This window comes from Rattus norvegicus, chromosome 1 (assembly GCF_036323735.1).
Source record: "Rattus norvegicus strain BN/NHsdMcwi chromosome 1, GRCr8, whole genome shotgun sequence".
NCBI classification, from domain to species: domain Eukaryota; kingdom Metazoa; phylum Chordata; class Mammalia; order Rodentia; family Muridae; genus Rattus; species Rattus norvegicus.
Genome location: NC_086019.1, coordinates 185,115,434 through 185,133,023, shown reverse-complemented (window position 1 = coordinate 185,133,023; position 17,590 = coordinate 185,115,434). Strand labels below are relative to the sequence as shown.

General features: G+C 45.5%; 1 protein-coding gene across 1 annotated transcript in view; it reads right to left on the bottom strand.

Moving 5' to 3' along the window:
* Otoa (otoancorin) overlaps positions 1-17,590 on the bottom strand; it is a 67,879-nt gene that overhangs the window by 9,126 nt on the left and 41,163 nt on the right. The window contains exons 20-23 of the mRNA XM_006230180.5: positions 14,403-14,496; positions 10,279-10,408; positions 8,617-8,804; positions 6,461-6,616 (exon numbers count right to left, since the gene is read on the bottom strand). Coding sequence (XP_006230242.1) covers positions 6,461-6,616; positions 8,617-8,804; positions 10,279-10,408; positions 14,403-14,496 — 568 coding nt within the window. The remainder of the gene's footprint in view (positions 1-6,460; positions 6,617-8,616; positions 8,805-10,278; positions 10,409-14,402; positions 14,497-17,590) is intronic.

The window sequence follows — 17,590 nt, the reverse complement described above, 5'->3', positions numbered from 1 at the left end:
GAGAAGCTATTCCAACCTCATGACTTGTCCCATGGAAAACCACTCTCCCCTACTCCCCCGTGTGGTTTAGCTGGAGCCAACTGCATCATGGGATCTGCAGGTGATGACATGGCCTAGTCCCCTCCTAATCATGTCATTTCTCTGCTTGGCTCCAGTGACTGGCTGCAGATTAGACATGTGTTCTAGCCAGAACTAACCAAGATTTTGGCTAGAATAATTAGAAGAGCTTCTGTTTTTTTCCCTTGACCCCAGAGAAATACACAGGGATCCTTGGAATGGTAGACACAGTTATCTTCTAGAACCTGCTACACTGAGAAGCCCTACCAACCTCAGAATAAAGAAAATACAAAAGAAAGCAGAACTCCTCAATATGGAGAGAACTAGATTCCCAGATATGGTGTTGAAGCTCCTGGCTGAAGATGTTCCTGAACTCTGAACTTGAACTTTTCTCTTATCAGCAATGAGAGTGGTCCTATAGGCTCATATGCTTGAATGCATAGAGAACTGTTGGTAGAACTGTTTGGGAAGGATCAGGGGTGTGCGGCCTTGTTAAAGCAGGTATGTCTATCACTGGGTGTGGACTTTGGGGTTTCAAAAGCCCACACCATTTCCAGATAGCCCCCCACTCCCTGCCTTGTGCTTGTGGATCAAATGTAAGCTCTCAGATACTGTTCCAGAACCATGCCTACCTGTCTGCTGCCATGTTCCCCACCATGATAGTCTTGCCCTCACCTTCTGAAACTGTGAGACCCCAAATTAAACACCTTCTTTTATAAGTTTCCCTGGTCATGGTGTTTTGTCATGACAATAGAACAGTAACTAAGACAAACATCAATAAATGTCTTCCTTCACTCAGGCTACTTTACGTTGGGTCTGGTTCACTGGATTTACCTACACAGGACCTGAAAAGGATCTAAATCAATCCTTGGGGATGAGCTACACGATGATGTAGCAGATAAGACTGATTCCAAGAGGTCAGAAGACAAAGGTGGGAAGAAGGCACTGAAGCATGGCCATCGAGCATCTCAGGAGGAGCATAGGTCATGGGACAAAGGCATTGTTCCCACTTCCTTTACACCCGTCATTGGCATCACAATGTAAAGTAGTTACAATGTTGAGAAAATTGCTGAGAAATACTAAGTATAGAAATGCTACAGTGGGGGTTGGGGATTTAGCTCAGTGGTAGAGCGCTTGCCTAGCAAGCGCAAGGCCCTGGGTTCGGTCCCCAGCTCTGAAAAAAAAGAAAAAAAAAGAAATGCTACAGTGGAGTTCTACTTCCCATGTGGCTGCTGTTGCCCCTCAGGTCTATTTAGTGTCTACATCTGCGGAGACAACTATTCTCTGTCCGTCTCACTGGCAGATCCCCAAAGGATCACGTCTAGCTTGTTGTTGTGTTCCAAGGATCTAGCCTAAAGTCTGCTAATACTTTATGATTGATTCAGTGCATAAATGACCACTCTAGGGTGTGGGCCACAGGCATCACAGAAAGAGACATGCTTCTCTGAAAAGGCATCAGTGTTGTGCCATCACAAGACAAACTTGTGGATATGAAATGTTCACTTGTCAGACACTTGACCCCCAGTGGGTGGCACTCATTTGGAAGGTTGTGGAAACTTCGGAAGGTGGGACTTGGTTGAAGAAAGTAGACTACTGTGACTTGCCTTTCAAGGTTCTCCCTGGTGCCAGTGTCTTCCTTACTCAGTGCATCCAGTCTACCAGGAAGTGAGGCACCGTCCTCCACCACCCATTCCTGTCACCATGGTGTTCTGCCCAAACACACGAAGCCAGGTGACCATGGCCTAACCCCTCCGAAACCATGAGTGAGATAAACCTTTCTTCTTTCAAGTTATTTGTGTTGGGTATTTTGTTATAGCAACAAGAAACTAACAGACTGGCCACTGATGAATCACCCTCAATGGTACATAGCTACGAGCTGCTGTGGATGAGTTCAGAGTACAGACTGCAGCTTGCATGCATTTGGTTGGATGTTATGCATGCACCCAGAGCAACAAAAGCTGGCATGCTGGGTACTGAGCATTTGCAGCACCCTTCGGACAACTTTACCTACACTGCCCTAGCTACTCCTCAGCACAACCCTATTGGCCAAATATTAATGCCGTTCCTCTTTCACCACTGAGGTATGAAGAGCCTAAAACAATATTACTCTGCTACAGACTAATGGTTCTACAGCAAAAACCCAGACAGAGGCTGGGGACATGGCTCATAGGGTGCCACAGACAGGGATCCCAGAAGCAAGCTGGCTAGCTAGACCATCCAAATCAGTGAGCTCTGGGTTCAATTAAGAAACCCTGAATAAAGAGGAGAGAGAGAATGAAGTCTCCCAGTGCCAACCTAGGGTACACACACACACACACACACACACACACACACACACACTCAAAAATTTAAAACCCAGACAGAGAGACACCACAGTCGTCTTAGCCAATAAAGATGTTTGCCTCTGGAGATGAAAAAAAGGAGACTTAACAGCACCCAGTATCCCCAGACAGTCAAGTACTAGACAGGGCCCACCCTGCCTAGCCCCCGAGATCAGACAAGACCAGCTCATTCAGAGTGGAGTGGTTATAGGCTAAATTTTTCTTATTAAGTCTTCATAATCGGGTTTTACCAGTTGACTCGTGGCAATTTGTGCTCCTCAAACGTGAACGCTCATTTTTAAAATGAAAGTGCAAAATTACAATTCAGACAAAATTGCTTTGAAGATGTGGTATTAAAGTGCCCTTGCACCTGGGACCCAGAAAGTGCAAGCTCAGCCTGCCAGGTGATAAGTTAAAATACACTTCCCTGAACGGCTGGACAAGTGTATGTGCAATGAGTCTGAGACAATTAATACCAACACTTGTAGGCAATATTAACCACAGAAAAATGAGTAGCTGTAAAACTTCAGTCTCTCCGTTCATCCCTCTGGCTTCTATAATGGTTTTTTTTTCCTCCCTTACATTAGGTTTTAAGCTGAACTATCTGCTAATGTAGTTCCTCCAGGTCTGACTATTAATCTAGAAACATGCATTTAAAGGTTTGATTGGAGGCTGAGGTGGAAGAACTGACTGCAAATGATATATGCAAATGTTACGTTTTCATATCCTTTTCAAACATATTGATATATCTCGCTGCCATCGGAGAGAATTAAAACTGGCGCACGGGGAAAGGGATGCTCCAGCTTCTAAGTTAGATCTATTTTTCCGTTTCTTCCAGGCTGCAAATAAAATCATTTTAATATCAGGAATGGAGTGTGGCACTTCCCAAACTAGTCAAAACCAGTTTTAGAGCTAGAGAACCATGGGACTGCGGAATGTTAGTAGAAGGAACTTCAGTTCCTTGAGTTCAATCCTTTTTTTATTCTTCAAACAAGGAAACGAACTCAGAGAAGGGGAGGTGACTTGTTACTTAGTTCTCTTGTTACTGTTACAAAGTATCACCTCGTGGTAAAACAGGTGGATTCACTTGCAATTCCGGAGGCTCTCCGCCCTGAAATGAGTCAGTAAGGTGTGTTCCATTGGAGAGCTTTAGAGAAGCCGCATTTCCTCACTTTTCCTAACTCCTGGTTAGTTCTTCCCTTGGTTAGTTCTTCCCTTGGTTAGTTCTTCCCTTGGTTAGTTCTTTCATGGCCACTTCTTCCATCTTCAAAGCCATCGGCTTAGCAAACCCATTTCTCCCCTGCCCAGCCCACCCCACCCCCGCCTTTCACCATCAAATACCCCTCTATTCTATCCTGTATGGAATACAGGATGGCTGTGGCATCCTGGCTCCCTCATGGAAGGGTCCTTGTGATCACATTGGACCCACCAGGGTAATTTTGCATCTCTTTTTTCCATGGATGGGTGTGTGCCTGAGTGTATATGTATCGCACCACATGCGTACAAGTACCTGTGGAGGCCAGGAGAAGGCATCAGATCCCCTGGAATTGGAGTAAGGTGCTGTTGTGAGCCACACATCGTGAACTCTGGGAACTGGACCTAGGTCATCTGCAGGAGCAGCCAAGTGTTCTTTTTTTTTTTTTTTTTTTTGTTTTTGTTTTAAATTTTTTTTTATTATTAACTTGAGTATTTCTTATATACATTTCGAGTGTTATTCCCTTTCCCAGTTTCCGGGCAAACGAACTGAGAACAGCCAAGTGTTCTTAAGCACTAACCCATCTGCTCAGCCCCCATCTCAAGATCTTTAAATGACTTACATCTGTAAAGCCCTTTCCTCCAATGGAATAAATTGTATTTGTAGGTTCTAGGAACTGAAATCGAAGATCTTTGTGGAAAGGATTTAATCTGTCTTCCACACACCTTCCCCCACTCTCAGATCACCATGTATTCATACAGACAGAGACTCCACTCACTGTAGTAGAGAGAGGGACTCCACTACTGTAGCAGGCATAACCAACCATCATACTCTACCCCAGAGAGGAGTGACTGCTCAGAGCCGAACAGCCATATGAATGGAGTTGACAGCAGACTTTCTGGTATAATAAGTGAACAGGGATACACTTTGACAGGGCTGCTCATAGTGCTGAAAATAACCACTGAGGGGTGGCTGACCAAGAAGGAAGCTCACACAGAGGTAGTTATAGCTAGATACCCCAAATGCCTTACCCAATCAAAACCAAAAACGGGGGGAGGACCTCTTTTTTTTTTTTTTTTTGTTCTTTTTTTCGGAGCTGGGTACCGAACCCAGGGCTTTGCGCTTCCTAGGTAAGGGCTCTACCACTGAGCTAAATCCCCAGCCCCAGGGGGAGGACCTTTTTAACCCACAAGAGATCAGCAACCAAACAGACTTTCAACCCATCATCAACAACTAGAAAACCAAACAAAATATTGAACAACCAAGCAGCATGTAAGGGGGATCATGAAACAGGTAAACAAAAAGTGAGCCCTAAAATTGTCCCCCAGAAGCACTTTCTACATAAGTCAGAAAAGACCAATGGAGCCCAGTGGTCAAGCTACAATGAAGACAGAGATCCGAGGTCAAAAAGCCAACCTAGCAACCAACCAAAGGCTGGTCAAAAAGCCAACCTTTGCTATTGTCCTTACCAGTTCAAATCTTAGCACTTACCAAGAAACCCACTCCTGCTGACCTCTAGAAGACGAGAGTGTCTTTGCGTTCACTTACTCAATACATATTTATTATGTGATGAAACATGCATGTGTAACTATATATTTTTAAAGAAAAAATATGTGCTAGTCATCTTTTATGGATACAATTTCTGTGCCCAGGATCTAGCCTAAGCCAGTATAAATATCACGCACGGTCCCCAGAGATGTGAAATCAAACTCTTAGAATGTTTTCTTCCCATAAAAGCAGCCTCACGGAGGTGACAATCTGGGGTTTTCTATAAATGATTATACAAAGAGACGAGAGAGAAGTCCAAGTTCAGGAAGGCCAAAGCACGCTCACTTCAGGGGCAGAGAAAGAGGAGGAAATTGGAGAGAGAGAGTTCTAGAGATCGGCAAAGATGTCCTCCTGAGTACTGATTCCTCATTTCCACAGGTCTGGATGTTGGGAATAAAACCACTCAGAGGGTAAAAGTCAGGAGAAGGGGGCAGGCTGTGCAGTTCTTAAAGTTCACATAGAGTTGGAAAGTTTTCTCTCCCTCCAGCCAGAGTGGAGAGACCTCATAACACATGGAGAATAGGAATATCCTGTGGAAGAACCATTTCTCAGCGAAGCCACAGAATAAAGACCGCCCCACCCCAATAAAGCTCATGAGAATACAACAAAAAGATAAAATTACTAGCAAACACATATATTTCAGAGCAAAGTAAAGTCTAGTTTTTGGTTTTTTTTCAAGACAATGGGGTGTTTCGTTTTGTCTTGTTTTGTTTTGTCTTGTCTTGTCTTGTCTTGTTTTGTTTTGTTTTGTTTTGTTTTCTGTGTAGGCCTGGCTGTTCTAGAACTCAGAGATCCACCTGCCTCTCCCTCCCAATTGCTGGAATTCCAGGCATGCACCACCACTGTCAGGCACCTAAATGACACTCTCAGTGATGTGAAGTTCTTAATGTTCATCAATCAGACAAAATTACTAAGTGTCCTTGTTTCCCTGCCTTTGACTCAGAGCAAGTGAAAAATTACTAGGTTTTCAAATAAGTATAACCCTTAATTCGAGAAAATAAAATCAGTCCATAGACACAGACTGAGAGGAGCTAGAGAGGTAGCTCAGTAGTTGACAGTACTTGCTACTCTTCCCGAGGACCAGAGTTCAATTCCAGCTACACACCAGGGGAGCTGGTGCCCTCCTCTGCCCTTCAAGAGTATCTTTTTGCACACACAACACACTGTCTTTAGAAAAGAAAAGGAAAGAAACAGACAGAAATTACAATGATGTTGGAACCTAGCAAGGACATAAAAGAAGCTATTTTAAGTAGTATAAATCTATTCGGGGGCGGTGGGGGGAGTCAAGCATAAGCAATTAAGGGATCTTTAAAAGACCCAGGAACATCTATCTACCCACCTGTCCTGGGGTCCATTCTGTCTGCTGGCCCAGGGATGCCACGGTGTCTATGGAGCTGAGGTCCAACTGCTCCAACTCACTCTCATTAAGAGCCAAAGCAATGCGCCCCAGGGAGACAACATGGTGTTCTTTCCAGTGGGAGGGCAAGTCCCAAACCTTTAGGTAGGAGAAAAACAGAGCAGACCAAACATTAGTGGCAGCACCTGCTGTGGTCTCTACTTAATAGCCTCCCAAAATCCATCACTGAGACCTAATCCCTAATGTGCTGGTACTAGAAAATGACGCCACCCTCATAAATGGAATCCCTGCCCTTATAAGAGAGATCTTGAGAGCTCCCAACCTACTTCCATTGTATGAGGGCAAGATGCTGTGAGAAACCATCACCTAAGAGAAATTGATGCTCCCCAGACATTGAATCTGAGAGAATCTTGATCATGGACTTCCTAGCTACCAGAGCTGTTAGAAATAAATTTCTGTTATTCATAAGTTAACCAAGATAAGGTATTTTTTAGCAGTCCAGACATAGAGTGAATTACACACACACACACACACACACACACACACACACACACAGAGCTTTTGTACCAATGCATGCCAAAATCCTTGCAGAGGCTGATAGTCTTTCTGAGGGAGGGCTGCACTTCTGGGAAATAAGCTTTAGAAAATTATGAGACAAGTGCTCCAAGTCATATGTTCAAACATGTACAAAGATTTATTTAGGGTTTGGACATGAAGTAGTCCCCCAAAATTCGTATGTTGAGGGCTTGGTTTCGAGCAGGTGATTGCTATGGAGAGGTAGTTGGACTGTGGGGGCAATCACTCCATTGAGAGATCAATCCACTGATGAATTTACAGCTAAACAGAATGTTAGGATGTGAGGACAAGCCGGAAGAAAAGTCATGTGGGCACAGCCTTTGAAGAATACAGGGAAGCCTGCGGTCTGTCTGTCTGTCTGTCTGTCTGTCATCACCATTCTCCTCTCCCAGCAGTCATGTGTGAGTGCACCTATGCCTCATCATGCCCTCTCTACCATAATACTCTGTTTTACCTCAGACCCAAGCCAAGAGCCAGCTGACCATGGACTGAATGAAGGCTCTGAAACATGAGCCAAAACAAACCTTTCCTCCTTTTAAGTTGTCTTTACTCAGGTACTTTGTCACAGCAATGGAACGCTGGCTGTCATGAAGCACTTATAAAAATCCCAAGGATCCAAAGCTTACGGCTAGCTAAATAAAGACGAGTCACAGAGCGCTGATGTATATTTATCTTTTCGATACAGAGAAACACATTGCTTGTGGAAGACAAGTTACTGAATAATGAGTGCTATATCATTTTTGTAACAGATAATGTGAACCAAGATGTCTTGTATCTGCATGTTCTGAGAACTGCGGACTCAACAAGCCAGAAAGATATTTACATTATGGTTTATAAAAGTAGCAAAATTACAGCAATGAAATAATTTTTGGTTGGGCAGGGGGGTCACCATGACATGAGGAACTGTATTAAAGGGTCATAGCACTAGGAAGATTGAGAGCCACTGTTATAAGAGAGGCAGAGTCTCTCACTTGAACCCAGAGCTCACTGGTTTGGCTTTTTGAGCTAAGCCAACTTGCTCCAGGCATTCCCCATTCTTTACCTCCAAAGAACTGGGATTGCAAAGGCCCCCACTCCACCTACTCTTACTTGGGTGCTGCGATTCCAAACTCTGGTCCTCACACCTTCAAGGAAAGTGCTTCAACCACTGAACCATCTCCCCAGTCCCTCAAAGGGAACTTCCTAAAAATGTCAAACTATTGCTAGTCCCTTTCACACCCTCTGCAGCAGCTACTGGGGAGGCCAGCTGCAGACAGATGATGGGGTTCTCCAAGTGGAGCAAACAAAGGCAGCATTCTTGCAAGCAGTTTAGGCCAGAATATGCAGAGAACTTGACTGGTTCAGACATGCATCCATCATCTGTGTTCTGCCTCTGCCCTAGGACAGAGGTACCAACAGTATGCCCATTTCCCAGATGAGGAAATCATGGCCCACACTACTGAATTTCAACACAATAGCATGGATGCTGGGCCTCAAGGAGTTCGTAAACACAGAGATGCTGGGACTGAATACTGGCTGCTTATTTGGGTTTCTGATGAGCTTCCTCCCCAGGGTGGGCTCACCTGGATTGCCTTCTCCTTCAGGGCCATCAGTTGAGGTCGGCTGAACCCCTTCACAGCCCCCAGCAGCTCCACATTCCTGATGAAAGTGTCCTCCTCCATGCAGAGAAGGACCTCGGGGTCCCAGCAGGCATTGGCTTCAGCTAACTTGACGATATCATCTGAAGATGGAGTCACAACTCCATGACAACCTGGGGAACATGCATAGATGTGAGGATGTAATAGAGGAAAGAGGATGGCAGGAAGTGTTTGATGTGTTCTTAATAATCTTCACTAGTCAGATCCATTCACAAGAGGCAGGGCAATGTAAAAGCTGATGCTGACAGCAGGGAACCAGGGCCCCCACCTCTGCCATCGAGTGGTAATGACCTGCACATCCACCAAGAGGCTTCACCACATTGCAGTGAAGCATCCCTGGGGCTTGCTGACCACCTAGTCTTGCCAAATCTGTGAGCTGTGGGGTCAGTGAGAGAGCCTGTCTACCCTTCCTTATAAGGCTCCAACACAAACTGCGGTGCAATTTCCACTGGTCCAACTTGGGGAAACAGAGTTTATTGGGCTTACTTACAGAGTATGGGTGACCCTAAAACAACCATACCTCAATGAAGTCTCACCCTGAATAAGCAAGTAAGCAACAGCAGCCAGCCATCACTGTCCCCAGCCATCACTGTCCCCATCACTATCAATGCCAGTTCTAATTAATCCTGCCCACCTTGTGCCAGTAAGAGTCAATATTTACCAGACACTCAGTACAGATTATAAAAATGGTGACACACCTGGTAGCTCTAGTACTCAGGAGACTGAGGCAGGAGGATTGAAAGTTCAAGCCCAACCTGGGCTACATAGCCAGACGGTCTCAGCTAAGGAAGACTTTCTGATAATCCCCTACAGGCCACACCCTTTGGAAACTGAGGAGGTTTAAACTTGCTAACCCTCACAATGACCACTGCAGTCCGGAGTGCACTTTAGAGGATGAAACCTGAGATACAGCGAGGCATGGTGGCTTCCACCTGTAATCCCAGCCTGAGAGAGGCTGCTGCAGGAGGAATTAGAATTTGAGGTTGCCTGGACTGCACAGTGAGTTGCAAGCCACTGGGCTACAGAGAGAAACCCTGACCGTTAAAGAACAGGATGGGAAATCTGAAGAACTTAGAGGAAAGTCACAGTCATTAAGTGACTTCAAACTCAACCGACCTGTACCATTTAGCTGCTAAGCTAGGTTGAGCCTTTAAAATAAGCCAAAGTAAGGCTGTAGAGAATGGCTCGCTGTTAAGAGCACTAACTCTTACAGAGGACCTGGGTTCGATTTTCAGCACCCATGGGACTACTTACAACCATCTGTGGTGCTAGTTCCAGTGTGTCAGCACCCTCCTCTGGTCTTTGAAGGCACTGCACATGTGTGGTACATGTGGGCATGCAAGCAAAACTCCCCAGATACATAAAATAAAATAGAATAAATCTTTTAAAAAAAAATAAAAGACCTATTGAAATGCTTGTCACATGCTCGCTCCTCAAGCCTTCAAGCCTGGCACCTGACTTCAGATCATGTTACAGAACTGTCATTCTTTGGCCTGTGGGTTTCGCCATTTGGAAAGGAGACTCTGTTATGTCACGAACTCAACCCGCCACCCTAGATGCAGGGTCAGACACCCTAGAAACACTCACCGAAGGTGGGGTCAGAGCCGGGGCTCTCATTACTGCTATTCCGAACAGACTCAAAGACAGCCCAGAGAAATTCCTTAGGAAGCAACGTACCAACCATCTTGGAAGCTGTTTGTTGAAGGATTTCAGGAAACTGTGGTTAAAAGAGAAAAAAATGTGAGATGCATTTAAATCAGAGTTTAAACTCTATTACCGTTTAATGCCTCAAGGTGAGTTTTTTCTTCGTAATAGCCTGCTGTATAAATTTAATCCCTCATCCAACTAATGCCTCTAATAAGGAATCCTACCAAAATGATATTTGACTTCCACAGCAGTACGATAAATGCTAAATAACAGGCATGCATCGCTTTCCACCCATCAGACTGCCAAAAATAAAGCGATAATAAGTAATACTGGGCCGGGTGTAGAAGACTGCACATGTGTGTTTTTCTGTTGAACATACAGTACAGTACCCTAGGACCAAGCAATATGATAATACCTACCAAAAGATGTAAGTTTGCATACATCTGTTTTGGGTTTAGCACTATTTTAATTTTTAGCTTTATATTTATTGTTTTTTTATAAGGGGGCAAACTTGGGGATTGGAGAAACAGCCCAGTATTTAAGAACACTTGCTGGTCTTGCAGAAGACCCAGGTTCTTTTTTTTTTTCTTTTTCTTTTTTCGGAGCTGGGGACCGAACCCAGAGCCTTGCGCTTGCTAGGCAAGTGCTCTACCGCTGAGCTAAATCCCCAACCCTAAGACCTAGGTTCTATTCCCAGCACCCACATGATGGCTCACAACTGTCTGCAAAAACTCCAGTTCCAGGGGATGCAGCACCTTCTTCTGATCTCCCAGACACTGGGCATGCACACAGTGCATAACATACACACAGAGAAAACACTCATACACATAAAATGAAAATAAATAGGCAGAGGAGGGTTTCACAAAAATTCTAGGTGAGGCTGGCAATAGAAGAGCTTTGGTGACACTGGAGAAGGTGGCATTTCTCATATTGAAATAGTCCACTTCGTTGAGTCCTGGGATCTTATCAGCCCTGGGTGTAAGCATCAGAAAATGCATCAGCTCTCTTACAAGGCCCTGCCTCACTTTTACTTAGGACCAGCAGCAGCACCAGAAGCAGCAGCAGCGCCAGAGAGAAAGCACCTGTCCTGAGTCACCTTCCCTTTCACAGCTAGAGTCACAAGGCACACCTGCAGTTCTCATCACCGAATGGATGGAAGGAATGCTTACGCATTATACACACAGGCCTGAACTCCACAGATGCTCAGTCAGAATCCAGTGTGGTGACTACTCCAGTCCCCTCAGTGCTCTCTATATATCCTCATCCTTCCCTTACTCTTCCCCCTTCACCGGGTCTCCCTACATAGCTCAAGCTGGCCTGGTACTTGAGATGCTCCTGCCTCAACCTCCAGAGTGCTGGGATCACAAGCCTGTGCCACCAAGCCAGCTCTCCCTAGCTCATTCTGCAACACTCACACTGCCTAGTCAACTGCCCTTCAGTCAAGGATAGACCACAGGTACAATAATGGTTCCACATGTGTGTGCTAATGCTATTGTTAAGTGGCTATATAAATGACAGCCAAGGGCCAGCAAGAAAACTCCACAAGTAAAGGCATTTGATGCCAGGCTAAGGACCTGAATTGCATCCTTGGGATCCACATGATGGAAGATGAACTGATTCACCTGTTCTCCAACCTCCCCATGTACATGCACGCATGTGCATACATGTGCATGTATGTGCACATATATACACACAAGAAAAAGAGAAGGAATGGAGGGAAGGAGGGAGGGAGGAAGGGAAAGAGGGAGGGAGGGAGGGAGGAAGGAAGGAAGGAAGGAAGGAAGGAAGGAAGGAAGGAAGGAAGGATGTTTTTTGAAAGGGTATCTGGGTCCTGCTTGATAACTTCTTGGCAATGGGCCACATAAAAACTGTGAGCTCAAGAGATGATGCCACTCATTGCTCTCAGCTTGTGTGATATGCTCTACGGTGATTAGATACAGTTCTAATCTACAGTGTTTGCTCAAAGAGGAAATCACCTGAGGCTGCACTTCTCCTGTGCTTCCTATCCCTTGTGGCTGCATTAATAGTTATTTTTACTTTTGAACATTTAGGAGAGGCGTGCATGCCATGGCACCTGTGTGGAGGTCAGCAGGCAGCTGCGGGGAGTCAGTTCTCATCCTCTACCATGTAGGTCTCTGACTCAAACTCAGGTCTTTAGGCTTGGTAGCAAGCGTCTTTACCCACAGAGCCACCCCGATGACCCTTGCAGGGTGTTGTTGTTGTTGTTGTGTTGTTTTGTTTTTATGCAAAGTGCATAGCCAAGTGCCAGGGGTTTTCCATTTTCTAGTTTTAAGGGGGGCATATATGCACACATGTATTGGGCTTTCTGAAAACAAACTGGGAATCTGGGAGTGGAGCCTGCCTCTAATGGGGGGTGGGGCTTCTTTCCATCCAAGAGCCTCTGGGACACTCGGGATCTGTTTAACCAGAAGTATGTATATCTTGTTTTATTTTTAAAAGCAAGGAGAATAATCCACCAAAGCAGCCACATGCCCACACTGCCTACAGCTTCAGAAATAAAACATCACAGACACAACTGACAGACTCATCCCTCCCCCGCCCACCTCGCTCTTTCCTAGATGTAACAATGACCCCAATTTTAGCATGAACCATTCTTGTGTACACTTCTGAACCACTCTTGCTTTGCACACGTTCAAAATTAATGTAGCTGATAGTTATTCATGTACCGAGTATGTTACCACCAGGATCGTTCGCAGTGCAGGGGTTTTTATAATTCCACACTGTTTCTGAGGTCTTGCCATGTTGATAGAAGGCTATTACGACCTCACAAGTGATTTTTTAAAGTATCAGATCTGCATATAATACGTGCATATCCAGTGCTTATGATTATATGTTTAAAAGCAAATTCTTCTCCTATGGCTGGACGTACATTCTGTGAGTGTGTGGCATTGGGTGGCAGGTCCTTGCTCATGCCCCACCACGCACACACACTGTTTATCCTGGAGCTGACTGTTGTCCCCCACGGAAGGGAGTTTACCTTTGCTGGCAGAGTGCCACTGTCCAGCCAAAGCCCTCGGAAGAATATGTTTCCTTTTTTTCTAATGTGTGAGCCTTGCCTTGTGTGGGAGCCATGAACAGCCCCAGAAGCTAACTTATGATGCAGACAGAGAGAAACAACCCACACTGTTCAATGCCAGCAAGAATGTGTGGCTCGGCTGTCCCTGGGGTGATTAACCTTGACTGTCTCCTTGACAAGGTTAAGAATCATCTGGATGAGTGAAGCTCACCTTTGTGTGTCTGTGAGGTTTCCAGAAGTGATTAGATCATGACGGTTTGGCCTAATCAATAGCTCACTCCCTTGATGGGCTCACGTTATGACAGTTTTATTGAGACTTGGTGAAAAGGAAGGAGGCGGGGTCTAATTGGAGGGAGTAAGTCCCTGAAGGGAGAACCTTGAAGGTTATATCCTGCCATGGTCTCTTCCTGTATTTCTTTTACCCTGCTTTCTGTGTGCCGGGTGTGAAGAGCAGCCTCCCCGACACTTTCCTGCCTCTGTGAGATTCTGACCAAGCACAGTGGTGCAACTGACCAACCCTCCAAAACCATAAGTCCTTTCTCCTTTTATGCTGTGCTTCCATGGACCCTGTTCCAGCTCCAGGGGCACGCAGGAAGAAGGACAGGCTCATGCTTGTTTCCCGTGGTGCTTGACTTTGACTCTTTACACTGTATCTAAAGTCTACATGGTAAAGAACCATTGTTTTATTATATGTGTTTGTTCCTGTGACTGTTCCCTTTGGGTATAAGATCTAGGATGGGCATGTGTGCACTCGATCACAGACATCAGACTACCAGATGACTAATGTGGCTGTACCAGCACCATCTGTGTAGGGAAGATCTAGGGTTCATGTAGCTGCAAACTCAGTCACTTTCCTAGAGACTTGGATAATTTGAGATGAAGCTGTGGGATATCTGAGGTGTCTGAGGTTTGGTAGAAGTTTCAAGAACCACAGACTCCATCCACAGACTGACAGGTTATAAGCAACCACACATTCTCTCTCGCCTTCAGATCCTCCCACCTTCTTAATATAAGGCACAGCGAATACCTTTGTGGCAACGGTGTGCAGTTCATCTCCTGAGAAAAAAGCTAAGAAAGGTGCCAAGTCCTTGGTTGTCTCTGCTGTCCAGTTCTGAGGAGGTCTAGGAAGAGGCACAAGAAGCAAAATGAAAACGCAGCTGTGGTGGCTATCTGATACTCTTGTATCCCACCATCCCTTACACACAGAAAAGCTGTCAGTCAAGTCTTCTCACTTCTCCAACCAAAAACAAACAAACAAGAAAACAATGGGCATTTGGTGCAGACTGACCAATCAGAGTCATCCCTGGAACTGGGCATTTGGTGCAGACTGACCAATCAGAGCCATCCCTTGGACCTATACTGGAACTACCATGAGGCTTTTTCTTTGCTCTGGTATCTCTCCCATGAAAGGACATAGCAGAGTTCAATCTTGCCATCACACAGAGAAAATGAGGTGCACACCAAAGCCCACTAAGTTGAGGGGTGAGAGGAACACACCCACAATGACACCTGAGACCACGGATCCAGCCGTATCTGAAGCCTACCCATGGAGTTCTCCGCCCATTCTGTTCCTGAACCCAAAGAATCTGTTAGTGTGGATTGAAGCAGACGTACAGCTTGGTCTTCGTGTGGGTCTCCTAACAACTGGAGCAAGGGCTGTCTCCGACTCTGTTGCCTGCCATTGGATCCCCTTCCCCTAGCTAAACTGCTTTGTCCAACCTCAGTGTAAGAGGATGTGCCTAGTCCTGCTGAGGCTTGATGAGCAAGATGGCACCCGAGGGGCGCTTCCCTTTCTCTGAGAAGAAGAGGAGGGGTACTGGGGGAGGGGTTGTGAGGCTGGGACTGGGAGGAGAGGAGGCAATGCAATCAGGATGTAAAGTGGAAGTGGATAAAGAGAGAAAGAAAAAGGAAGGAAGGAAGGAAGGAAGGAAGGGAGGGAGGGAGGGAGGGAGGGAGGGAGAAAGAGAAAGAAAGAAAGAAAGAAAGAAAGAAAGAAAGAAAGAAAGAAAGAAAGAAAGAAAGGAGGAAGGAAGGAAGGAAAAGAAAGAAAGGGAAAGAAAAAAGGGGGAAAGAAAAAAAAAGAAAAACCCACAGAAACCTCAAACCTACAACCAGAGAGCAATCAAATTAGCACTGATAGTCCCTTAAGCTGGTCAGAGTTCCTATTTCTGTGTGTGTGTGTGTGTGTGTGTGTGTGTGTGTGTGTGTGTGTGTGTGCACATGTGTGCGTGTGTGCGTGTGCGTGTGCGTGTGTGTTTGAGACAGCCTGGCCTGGACCTGAACTCTTGATCTCTCAACCCCAAAGGTTAAACTGGCTCCCTTTTCCAAGTGTATCCCGTCACCAGACTGAGAGTTCCATGAAGACAGGAACCATGCCTGCCTTAAGAGCCACTATCACTTTCAGTCCTCTCAGAAGGACGCTCTGACACTCAGTGCACATCAGGTGCTGTCACGGGTTCTTCATTTACCTAACCATGTCTGTCCCCACTTCACAGATGCACATATTAAAGCTTCAGAGAGACAAAGCAACTTTTCCCAGACCATACAACCAGACAGCTATAGGAACAAACACTTCAAGAAGAGTCGTTTACACCCTAGGTAATAACAAAATGCCTGTGACAAATGAAGACAGCTCAGAAATTGAGGCAGGAGATTATGAGCTTGAGGCCAGCCTGGGCTACATAGTGAGTTAGTTCCAGCCAGTGTCGGCTGTAGAGCAAAATCCTGTCAAAAAAAAAAAAAAAAAAAAAAACCTGAAGGCAAAGGGAAAAAGGTGCTAGAATTAGGAGCACTTCCTGTTCTTGGGGAGGATTAGAGTTTGGGTCCCAGCATCCATATCAGACAGTTCACAATCACCTGTAACTCCAGCTCCAAGGGATCTGTAGGTAGGTACCTGCACTCATGTGTACACACACTCACACACACACACACACACACACACACACACACACACCTAAAACTAAAAGTAAATATTTGTTTAAAGTTTTCATCTCAGCACTAACTGATAGCAAGGTACTACTAAAATGTCTGATCCGCAAGAGGAAATTCTTCATGGGAAATGACAATTCCCGCTGGAACCAGGAAGCTGACATCCACCTAGATCTAGGCCGCTGCCTCCTCCTCCCCCCCCCTCCTCCTCCTCCTCCTCCTTCTCCTCCTCTTCCTCCTCCTCCTCTTCCTCCTCCTCCTCCTCCTCTTCCTCCTCCTCCTCCTCCTCCTCCTCCTCTTCCTCCTCTTCCTCCTCCTCCTCCTCCTCCTCCTCTTCCTCCTTCTCCTCCTCCTCCTCCTCTTCCTCCTCCTCCTCTTCCTCCTCTTCCTCCTCCTCCTCTTCCTCCTCTTCCTCCTCCTCCTCCTCCTCCTCTTCCTCCACCTCTCTTCTTCTTCTTCTTCTTTTTCTTCTCCTCCTCCTCTTCCTCTTCTTCTTCTTTTCCTCCTTCTTCTTCCCCATCTTCTTCATATCAATATCAATACTTCTAAAAGACATTTTATTTGTTTGTTTTTTGAGACAGGGTTTCTCTGTGTAGCCCTGGCTATGTTGGAACTCACTTTGTAGACCAGGCTGGCCTTGAACTAAAAGATCCACCTGCCTCTGCCTCCTGAATGTTGGGGTTAAAGGCCTGTGTCACCACTGTCCAGCCTCAATATCTTTTTAAATTTTTATTACATTCATTGATTTATTGGGGGTGTGGGACATGTGCCACAGCAGGCATATGGAGGCCAGAGGAAAATTTGAAGGAGTCAGTTCTCTCCTTCCATAAATTATCCAGGAAATCAAATGCAGATCTTCATTCAGCCTTAGCAACAAGCACTTTTACTCTGAGAGAGAGAGAGAGAGAGAGAGAGAGAGAGAGAGAGAGAGAGAGAGAGAGAGAGAAATTCTCACTCGCTGATGCTAAGAGTGCAAGATGGGGCAGCCTCTGTGAAAAACATTTTGATGGTTTCTTACAAAGCCATATATGACCCAGCAACACTTCTGCATTTACAAGGGATTTGAAATCTTATGTCCGTAAAATATCTGCATACAAATGTTTACTGCAGCTTTAATTTTAATGGCCCAAACTTGGACGGCATGGAGATGCCCTCCGGGTAGTGAAAGAGAAATCATCCCAGACACCTCCAGACAGTGCAGCATTATTTAGAGCTAATGAAGTGAACCATCAAGCCATGAGAAGACAGGAAGAAAATTTAAACGAATATTATTAGGTGAAAGAAGTC